General features: G+C 41.3%; 1 protein-coding gene across 1 annotated transcript in view; it reads right to left on the bottom strand.

The window, feature by feature from the left end:
* Window positions 1–11,226, bottom strand: part of trit1 (tRNA isopentenyltransferase 1) — a 67,234-nt gene that overhangs the window by 34,275 nt on the left and 21,733 nt on the right. The window contains exons 2-3 of the mRNA XM_037693606.1: window positions 2,281–2,421; window positions 307–405 (exon numbers count right to left, since the gene is read on the bottom strand). Coding sequence (XP_037549534.1) covers window positions 307–405; window positions 2,281–2,421 — 240 coding nt within the window. The remainder of the gene's footprint in view (window positions 1–306; window positions 406–2,280; window positions 2,422–11,226) is intronic.

The following is an 11,226-nucleotide window of genomic DNA, read 5'->3' as shown; positions in this document are numbered from 1 at the left end:
CGGTATGCGTACTGATGAGGGTCCTCGTTGATGTTGATGGTTGTTTTGATGTGAGTCATGACCAGTTTTTCAAAGCATTTAGCGACTATCGGGGTGAGGGCCACTGGCCGATAGTCATTCAGACCAGTCACTTTAGAGCTCTTTGGGACTGGGATGATGGTGGCAGTCTTCAGGCTGTAAAAACTGTCTCCATTTAGATAAAACATTGATTTTACATTGGATAAAGTCATCTCACTGACAAACAGTATCAGAATGGACTTAACAGCATAACAAAATGCATTAACGTTCAGTGTGCATGACACTGACCCCTGTATCCAGTAAAACTCTCCACAGTAGAGACTCGATGTAATAATTTGTTCCTCCAACGATGATCGGCAGTTTGTTTCTCTTGTGCACATCATCTATGTTGAAGTCTGTTAGGGAGCTGCACAACAATAGTCCTTTTCACAGTTATTCAACAAAAAGTCAGCAAAGAAGAACCCCCTCTACGTTACCTTTACTGTAAATGTGCTCTTGTCTAAACATGAACTAGTGGAGCTAGCCAAAGGCCATGATCGCATGTGCTTAGACACGTGAAGCCGGCATCATAAAACAAGAAAAGTGACAGCAGTGCTGTTGCTTAAGAGTAAAGCACTGTATGTGCCACGCTCCTCCTTCATACATACTTGCCAACTCACTTCTGTGACTACCTTCCTCTGTCGGCTCAGAGGCATTTTAGCAATAGATTGTTTATTTGTTTTCGTTTGAGAGGCGATGTACTAGATAGATTGCCTGTCCATCACAGGGCAACGTAGCAAAAAATGAACACCTAACGACAATTCAGTCACCAGTTCGCCTAACATGCATGTTTTTATTCAGTGGAAAAAAACTGGAGTACCTGGTTCAGGCTTGAACAGGGAAAATATGCAACCTCCACTCAGAAAAAAGCCTAAAAGAAGTGTCAGTACCTACCTACTAATTGTGGGCAGCTCTAGAAAAAAACAAAACTTACAGAAAAGTATTTTGTTCCCAGTTTGGTATGCTAGTTCTCAAGCTGGGAACTCCATGATGTCTCTTTTCCAAATGGTAAAAACATGTCAAGATAAAACAGAGTGCCTCACTCTGTCTTGTCTGTAGTGTGTGTGTGCGTGCGTGCGTGTGTTATTCTGACCCAAGCTTACAAACAAGGCACAATTTGTTGAAATCCTAATGAAGTTAACTTGTGGGAAAATGTGTACCTTTAAACCTTGAAAACATTTTTTGTTTCATAAATTCTTATTTTTTTAACTCTACTATTCAGTCCACTTAACCTAAAAGAATTGAGTGAAAACATGAACTAATAAACTTGAACGATGAAAGAAGTGTTCCTGTAACACAGCCTGAGTGCCACACCTTATTTCCTCGGTCTCCTTCTCTGTCGCATCTTCTTTCATCTTGCACCTCCTCCCCACTCCCGCTCCTAATCACCCTCCCCCTTCCACTGTAGGCTAATCAAATAACCACTCAAACAAGATAAAGGCCCATCAGGCATCGTCGCTCGCCTTCCGTTCGCTTACACACACACAGAAACAGGCACACAAGTCTGGATTTCTACACTCACAGAGGAAGAGGATGATTACAAACACGCAGCAAGGAAAGGAGGGAAAACTGGAGGGCTGGTTTATGTGAATGGCATGTTGAGTGAGGGGATGATGAGTCGTTAGGTTCTGTTTCTTTCACCACACACTCCTTTTTGCTTAATAGTTTATACACACATCTTCCCTCTCCTAATCTGTATTCAACTCTCCCCTTGTCGCGCTCTTCCCACCAGCAGGCTCGAGCTGCACCGAAACCTATTCTTGGAGATACCACATCCCCTCACCGCACTGGTGTGCGCCTGTGTGTGAAAGAGGGACAAGTGTGTGCGGACATACCATCCTGATCTATTAATACCCTCACTAGTTATCGCCTCCTCTCTCCACATCTGTGTGACAGCCAGCGTCTGCAGGAGGGTGTGACTGTCCAGAGTCTGTGTCTGTTGGTGTGTGTGTGTGTGAACGCATCACAGACACACTCTTCTATAAATATCTTCTCTAGTGATCTCCCATTTTTCATTTTCTCTGCAGAACATCTGCAGCGAGACACACTGACACAAATCAGGGCACAGCAGCTAGTCACACATACGCTAACACGCTAATTAGTAAAAGTCAGATCTGATAAATTCTCCCCCTGAGGTCACGACTAATTAACAAGGTGATAGCAGCATTGTGGAGACCAGGTCTTAAAGAAATCAATGCTCTTCTTTCAGGCGTAAAAGGATATCAGGGCCAGGGCTTTGTTCCTGAAGTCCACCACTGTGTAGTTGTTCACCAACGGGTCCACAAAGCTGATCATGTGATGTCTGCACTGGGCGAGCTCCTCGGCCGTCACCTTATTGGTGATGATATCCAGACCCTGGTAAACCTGCAGGGCACACAAACTAATATTTAAACGGAGAGCAAAGGGCCCAATGATGAGAGGGTAATGAAATGAGGGTAATAAATGATAAAACAGAATGGCCTACAATAACAATCGCAGGAGGTAGAGATAATGTGCAGAACGTGATCAAAATTGAACAAGTAAAATATTAAGAAAAAAATCACCATGGAATAAAAAAAATGTTCTAAGACTGAGATTTTAGTTTGCATGTTCTCTCCGTGCTGCGTGGGTTTTCCCCAGGTACTCCAGTTTCCTCCCACAGAACAAAAACATACATGTTAGACTGATTGGTAACTCTGAATTGTCTCTAGATGTGAGTGAGAGAATGGTTGGTTGTCTCCATGTATGTGTCCTTGTGATGGACTGGAGACATGTCTCCTGCCTCTCACACAGTAACGGCTGGATATGGACGCCAGCAACCCCCAATGACCCCAAAAAGGAAGAAGCGGGTAAAGAGGATGGATGGATGGATGGATGGATGGATGGATGACGGGATTTTAGTGAGTATTTTGTAAGTCTGCATGCTTTAAACATCTTGGACATCAGATTTATGTTGATCTAAAAAAGTTAAATCTGGTCTTTTTCTACCTGGATTATTGAGCATGCATCAGGACATTTATGTTGATGCTAATGCTAGCAGGGCTGTACCAGATGAAGGAGGGTTGTCCATCTCCGTGTGAAATAGCTCAGACCATTGCTACGATTTGTGAAGCACATTTTCTGCTCAATTCCCATCATGAACAAGGAGGCTCCCTTGAGGAACCTTGAATCTAGGATAGTTGGGTTTCAAGCTGCAGTCAGTCAAGATTTTCATTCTCGCTCAGAGTGTCTGGAGTCTGACTGCTGTTCTCTTTCTAGAAAGCCATTTAAAGTCACATTCCCACCTTTTTCAAGCAAATCCCCACCTGATGAAGTTCTTAAAATTACCTGGCTTGCAGTTAAAATGTGCCACACAGTGTCTGCAGAATGTATGAATAGGATTTACATTTAATGAGCACAGTGCTCACTAAGCTCAAGCTAAACCTTAATTTTAAAGTTGCAAACAAAACCAGACACTATGATTTAGGGATGCACGATATTATCAGTATGGTATCGGTATCGGACGATATTAATGTTGAAATTAAATATCGGACATGGGCCATTCCATCAAAATAACTCACCGATATAAAAGATGCTGTTTTTGTGTGACAACCCAGTGACAAGGATACCTGCAGCATCAGAACAAGGTGATGACGTCACGCACGCCTACCTGATCTGATCACGGCGGAGAGGAAGAAGTCAAAATGTTGACAGTGTGGAAGTTTTTTTTGTTCGTTGAGGACGTTGGACTCCGAAGATTTTTGGACCACGCTGAGCCTCGCTACATTGTCCCCAGTCTGAGATATTTTTCCGACGTAACGTTACCCTGAGTTACAAGACGTCATTTCCGACGTCATCGAGAAGCTAACAGCCGATAGCACGACTTGTTGGGTGAGTTTTACCACAGACATTTGGACGTCGTGTTAGCCCCGTTAGCATGATTAGTCTTACAGCACAATGGATAGACAAAAACTTTGAACTTAAAAAGTCTGTCCTTCATGCACAGGAGTGCAGAGGATCCCACACTGCTGCTATAGGAACCTGGATCAAGCCTCCACAAGTGAGACAGCATCACAGGTGACTAATGCTAATAAATAACATTTAACACTTTTCATTTAATATAAGTTAAAGTGCTCTGCAGATCATATGGCTGTTACTGAATATATGTCACCAGCTCTTACAGCTGTTACACAATTTTTGTAGCAAATAAGTTTTAACATAATCGGCATATCGGCCAAAAATCCAATATAGAGCATCCCTACTTTGATTATAACTAGGACTGCAAAATACATTATTTGATTGCAATATCTATACTGCAAAGAACTGCTTGGACTGCAGTAAATCTTAGGCTACTATATTCAGTGAACTATGTATTAAAGCTGTGAGTAGCATACCAGTGAAATGTTTACCAAACCTGATGGCCTCTCCCACACCTAGTGTAGATAATGGTGAAGAAAAGAGGATTTATTGCAACAGGTATCAGTGCATGCTTTTCTAATGTCATGCAGTGGGATCAACAAAAAATGAAAAATGCTTTATTACCGATTTGTATTTTGACTTTATATATTTTCCTGTCCTCTTTTATTTTCAACAAACATTCAACTTTTTTCATTATATACAAATGAAAGTGTTTCATTGCCTCAACTTTGGTCAATTAAGACAATAGAATCTATATCCTGCCAAATACAACTTTGGTAGGGAATTACCAAGTATTTTTTCCATTTAGCCACAGTGACATCAAGAATGTTGACCTTGGGAGATGACAGATTGATACCACAAACAGCTACGTATGCATATGTACTACAAATTTACTAACAATAGTACACGTTATTTTGAACCACTTTGGCCATGACTGCCTCAAACAAGTTGGCGGGGGAGAGGGTAGACTCCAGAAACTATCCGAGCACCATCAGACTGGTTGACCCACTATGTAAGATGCTGTTTATAAGACTGAATTTGTTTGTGGCTCCTCTGATTGATGAAGTCTTTTGGATGGAAGACTAAAAGTTTCAACAAAAAGAAACCGTCTAGAGGACCTGAATTAACTTTGTTGGATTGTTTTACCTGGATGCACGTGCATCAGGATAGTACACATGTTGGTTGTAAACATGATATTATTGGGCAAGAGATGGAGGACTGTGCACCTCACTGTAGATATTCTGAGGTTTGAGCCCGAACTGCGAGTCATAGGCGCACTGCGCCTCAGACCAAACCTCCACATGCAGCTCATTGTCAACCCTAGTTGAGTCTTCGGAACAGGACACCAAGACTTGGGAGGCATTCAGGAGCGTGCAGGGGCTCGTTCAGATGGTAGCTGGGCCAAGACTGATGAAGGCAGCAGGACAATTCACATCAAAAAGACAATCCATCATTGGACAGTGGACCAAAAACAAGTTGCATAGACAGGAGAGTGCGCCGCACACAGAGGCCCCCCAGGGTAATGTCAGACAGGAGAGGCAGTTAGGAACTCGAAACCATGCCAGAAGTCTCGTTTCTTCTTACACTTTGTTTAAGAACGCAAGTTTATTTATCTTCTACTCTGAGGCTCCATTATGGCCCCGACAGAGCCAATATTAACTAAACCATTCTGTTAGTAGTACAGTGGTGTTATACCATTAGATGGGCGGCTGTTGTGCAGTGGTAGGGCAGCCGACGTGGGACTAGAAAGTCGTAGGTTCAACTCCCCGCCATGCCCATATGTCGTGGTATCCTTGAGGAAGATGCATATGCACCAACTGCTCCACGGACGCTTGCATAGCTGCCCGCTGCTCCACAGGTGTATCTCATGTGTGATGGGTTAAACTAATTTCATCACTGAATGGGAACATAGTATGATAACACATAGGACTCTATTCTTCCTTTCTTCTAGAAAGTTTATTTTATTGTTTGTTTGAAAATGTTCCCTTGATGAGTTTGCTGTAAAATACAAGGGACAACCATAGGTCATGTAAATCTTTTAGTAACAAAAAGCTATAAAAAAAACAACAGCAGTCATATATGAATTTAAAAACATGACGGCTGATGAGGCTCTTTGTTAAATGGTTATTAGCTATATTGGTATTTTTCAACCAGCAATAGTTGGCACGATGAATCTAATACACCAAATGTTCTTCAATTTTACAGCATGCCAAAACAAAAGAAAAGGAAGGCAGAGCAATCCAGGCCGATAAATTATTCACAGCGTTTCTGCACGATACTGTTGGCCAAGAGATGAACAAATGGATGGATGAATGGATGGACAAAGAAAATGTATGGAGAAGAACAATGGTTTTGAGTGGGTTTTTTGTGAAAGAACAAGACAATGGTATAAAAGGGCACAAACATACACAAGAAAAGGCAGAAGAGTGCCATGCACTTGTTACAGAGAACAGAATGCACCCTGCCAAATTTGCACAATTCATCCATCAAGTCTCCTCCGTTTGGACTGCTCTCGTTTTCTCATACTAATAAAGTCGTGTAGATGAGACAGAGGGATTAATGCATGAAGATACAAAGAGGCTAAGAAATAAACTGTAGATGCTCAGAGATATACTGTATAGATGCACAACAGAAACTGATAAAAGACCCCATCAAAGGATGCGTCTCATTGCAAGAAAACAGCTGCCACATTTAGTTCCCCAAACGGTCATAAGACAAAATTTTATCACATATTTATGCTTCATACTCTGTTCTGCCCCCATTTTTTAAATCTTTGCTCCTCATCATGTGACGAGCATCTGATCTGACCGCACACTGACGTTCAGCTTGTCCTTCAACATGAATAATCGTTACATTTCCTTCACATCCATCCTCCTCCTCATCATACTTGTCATTCTTGCCACTAAAAGAAGACATAACTGGCAAGGTAACCACGCCTTGAGGCATATCATCGCATTAGATATTTGCAAAAACAAATTGCTGGATTATTTTCCTGGAAAGATGAAAAAAAAAAAAAAGAGTAAAAGCATTTGGAGCCAAACGAGTGCAAATGGGAAAAATGAAAGAGTCACTTGAGTAGAAGGTGTCGGAAGGAAGGGAAAAATAAAAAGCCCAGAGGGGAAGTTGCAAATGAGAAAGAAAATAAGGAAAACGTTAAGCGTTCAGGTTGAGGCGGTGGAAATGAGCCGCAAATCGCTGTGATGTTGGAGCTCTGAAGTCATAACAGAATTAAAGACGCAAGTCATCACAGCTGATGGTGCTCACACATCATCTTCTGGAGGGAAACGAAAGTAAACATCTTTAAGAACCGAGATGACTAGACCTCAGTTTTTAGGTAAGTATTTAAATTAAGATAAGTGCTGTCTACCGTCTGGATTAGAGGGATATCAACAGAAGTGACAGACAAACACAACAATGGACTGATTAGAGGTGAGTAGGTGATTGAACTGCAGCTCATCTTCAATATCATCATAATCTTCAATAAAAAACATTACTCGTTTATTAACCTTTATTACATAATGTGGGTTAAGTTGCCTTCTGCTTCCTTTCCCCCTCTCAAAAAATGTGAATGATGTGACCATGTGGCTGGTGGGCAAGAATACGGGGGTGTGTGCATGCAAGACAATGAGCTTAGTGTTCGACTTGAGCAGAGCCTGCAGCCGGGCGGTCCGGCCTGCACGAGACAGCTGTTCCTCTGCCACATAAAAACACAGGGGGGGCAAAGAAAGAAAGAGAAACAGAATAGAGTGGAAACAAATTAAAAAGACACAGAACAAACACTTGTTCAGAGATACAAACCAGAAGCCTTAAAAGGTTTAAAGTGACTGGGCACATCTGCTCCGTCAGTTTCAGAAAAGCTCAATATTTCCACATCAATGGAAAAAAAACTCTTTAAAAATCTCCACTTGAGGAACATTTTTTTCACTAAATGTTCCATTTGTTGACAAAAGGGTGGTATCAGACAAATGAACTTAATCACATCAAGCTCAGAAGGGCCCAATAAAACCACGCAGAGCTTAAACAAACAGCTTTTGCCTCCAATTTCAGGAGTTCACATGTGATCAAGATCTTTTTCTCGAATGGCCAAGCGCTGAACTTGTAACTCCAGAGACCAGAAATGGATTTTTTCCACTTCTTTCAAACTGAAAGGCAGACCAGGACTAACTTGAGGGAAAATATGGGCGTTTGGTCGGAGCAGTGAAAACTTCTTATTTTAACTCTTGTTTTTTTTTCATTGTTTAGACAAAGAAATTGTAAAAATGAGCAGCAAATATCAAAACCTGCTCTTTTGTGGAACAACTAGAGTTCTGGGGTGGGATGAGCCACAAAATCATCCAACTTAAACTACATTTTAAAAGAAAGGGAAGAACAAAAACAAAACCAGTGGAGGAAAGGACACTTTTAATAGAGACCAGAAAATACCAAAACTCCACACTGTCACAAACTATAACAAAAGTACTGGCGTATTAAACACCTGCTGACAAACTATTATACAGCAATCTGCAGCAAGGGCCCAAACAAGCAAAGGCTTTGATTAACCTTTGACCTTGGAACTGGGGTGAAGAAAAGTGTACGCAACAATCAGTCTAGTGATGTTGCATGTGTAAATGAAATTTAATTAAATTATCTGAAGCAGATGAGAAGTTACACGTCGGGTTAAGAGAAAGGTCACGGACAAACGAAGACACGATCATAATATGTCCACCTTCGACGGGAGTATAAAAACGTGGCTCAGGGAGATTTTAAATCTTGTATTTCATTCTCATAACTACAGCAACAGACACAAAATAATGCAAACAAATGTCAAAAGCAGGATCGGGCGAGTCCCCAAACATGTTATGGTCTATACATCTAGGAGCGTCTCAAAAGACGCGTAACGTTTGAAGCTCAAATTGTAACCATTTTTTGTGATTTTTTCATAAACACCATCGTCCAGAACACAACAGGAAGTTGAGCGCCTCAGCCAAAATAAACTAGAAAAACGAGCCCCGAACCAGCCAGCAGTTGATTTGACGTTTCACGAGCCAATCTGATCTGGAAACACAGGAGATATAAAATAAATAGACACTCGTTGAGAAAAGTGACACGAGGCATTGTGACATAAATGTCTTATAAAAATCTGTCTTTTTACATTCACTGTTGAAACAAAGAACAGCCTTTCAACTAATTCCACCAGAAACAAGCTAGTAGGGCTGGGCAAACATTAAGAGAAGGATCAAAGTTTCTTTATTTGTCATTCTCATCACATTTAGTACATGTGGTGGAATGAAATTGTGTACACAGGGTCCCAGTTACATCCAACAAAAGTATAAATTATAAAGAAAAACAGTAATAAGATCTAAGATATGAAATAAGAAATACGGTAAACTAAGAATACGCTAAACAGTAAGTACAAAAACAATACGCTGAACAACAGCGGCACGAACATGAGTCTGTGTGAGCAGACGAGCACGAATGAACACAGCAGCATGAGATCAGCAGCATGCGATCAGCAGCATGAGATCAGCAGCATGAGATCAGCAGCATGGATAGTCAGCAGCACATAACAATCAAGTGGCAGCACAGTGATTTTTTTTTCACAGTGATTATTCTGGTTAGAGATTCATGAGTCTAACAGCCTCAGGGTAGAAGCTGTTCTTCAGTCTCGTGGTTCTACACTTAATGCTCCTTAACCTCCTTCCTGAGGGGAGCGAGGCAAAAAGTGTGTGTGCTGGGTGAGTGGGGTCCTTCATGATGCAGGTGGCTCTTGACCTTCACGACCTTGAGTCTCACTTCCCCATCATCTCAGTTTTAATAGATGATGATTCATGTACATGTGTATTTCCTGGTTTTCAACTGACTTACACCAATCCCGAACGCTACAATAGTCACCTGTATTGACAGCTACAACTCTACAGATTAATAATCAAGCCAGATATCAGAAAATAATTCATACTACTAATTTCTTCCCTTTTTATATTCTCTCATTGGCTTTTCTGTATTTATGCCACTGTATCATCAGTCAGACGACACGTTGCCGACGTGACATGTTAACATAAAGGCACCTAGCTAAACACAGCAGCTGAGCTGATGAGACAATTATACGTTAGGAAGGGAAAATGAAAGCCAGTGCTGAAAATGAGTAGTGACGGCAACAACGCAACTTGTGAGGAGTGCTTTTCCCATGTGGAACTTTTTCTGACGATGATGCACATTAGGCTGTCATTATCTGTTAGCAGTGTTAGCATCACTGCAACACAGCGAAGTACTGTAATATTTTAAGCAGCATGTGCAGCTGAGGAGCATCACACTGATGAGGAGCGAGGCTTAAATCATTCACAAGGTAAATCTAAACTTAACCATGTTGACAGACCGCTATAGTGTCAAACTCAATATTTATTTATTGTTTATATTCCTTTTTTTTTTTTTACTTAAGCTCAGGTTTGTTTGTTTTTAAGGGACTTTGAGAAAAATGTGATCTCAGTTCGAACAACGCTGTGATTCACAGGGCCATCAGAGAAAACTTTCTAAATCACTTAATATTTTTTCTGCAAATTCCTTGCAACCCTCTGAAAATTATGCATCCTTTAATTCAATGGAGAGGAACTATACTGGTTTTATTTATTTATCTTTCTTCTTTCAGCTGCTCTCTTCTTCAGGGGTCGCCACAGCGAACTAAGTCGCACGAAGACGTGGCGATTGTTTTTACCTCGGATGTCCTTCCTGATGCAACCACAGACCACCGAGCTACCACAGTCCTCTGTGTGGAATACAGAACTACCATCTAGGGGAAGCAGATGGTGGGGGTTAATGGTCTTACTCATGGGCCCAGAGTGGGGCAAATGAGGGTGGAGGCAGGTGTGGGTGCTTGCTTCACCTTTCCCACACACATTTTGATGCAAGTCCAGGGGATCAAACCGGCGACCTTCCGATTTTGGACTCATCTTCTCTAACTGCTACATCACCACTCCCCCCAATGAAGAGCAACAAAATAAAAAAGTTTAAAAACCTATAAGCTAATGACTGCTAACTACTTGGAGTTACTTTAGAAAGTCGTGTAAGCTTACAGTCTCTTAGGCTGCAATTGTTGGCGACAACTTGTAATGGCATTCACAAGGGAGTTCCCAAATTCCTCCAAACATTTATGGTTTTCACAAGTGTCTGAAACTCTTCTCAATTTAGTTTCCGAGTCAGAAAATGCTAGACGTGCAAGACAAAAGGTAAAAGCAAAACATTTTGACTAACTGGAGACCATAAGACTCAAAATTACTATCAAATTGAGACATTTTATAAGTAAGTTGTGAGATATTTGGA

Source organism: Nematolebias whitei, chromosome 19 (assembly GCF_014905685.2).
Source record: "Nematolebias whitei isolate Nwh7 chromosome 19, NemWhi1, whole genome shotgun sequence".
NCBI lineage: Eukaryota > Metazoa > Chordata > Actinopteri > Cyprinodontiformes > Rivulidae > Nematolebias > Nematolebias whitei.
Note: the sequence above shows the minus strand (reverse complement) of the source record. Positions and strands in the feature narration are given on the sequence as shown.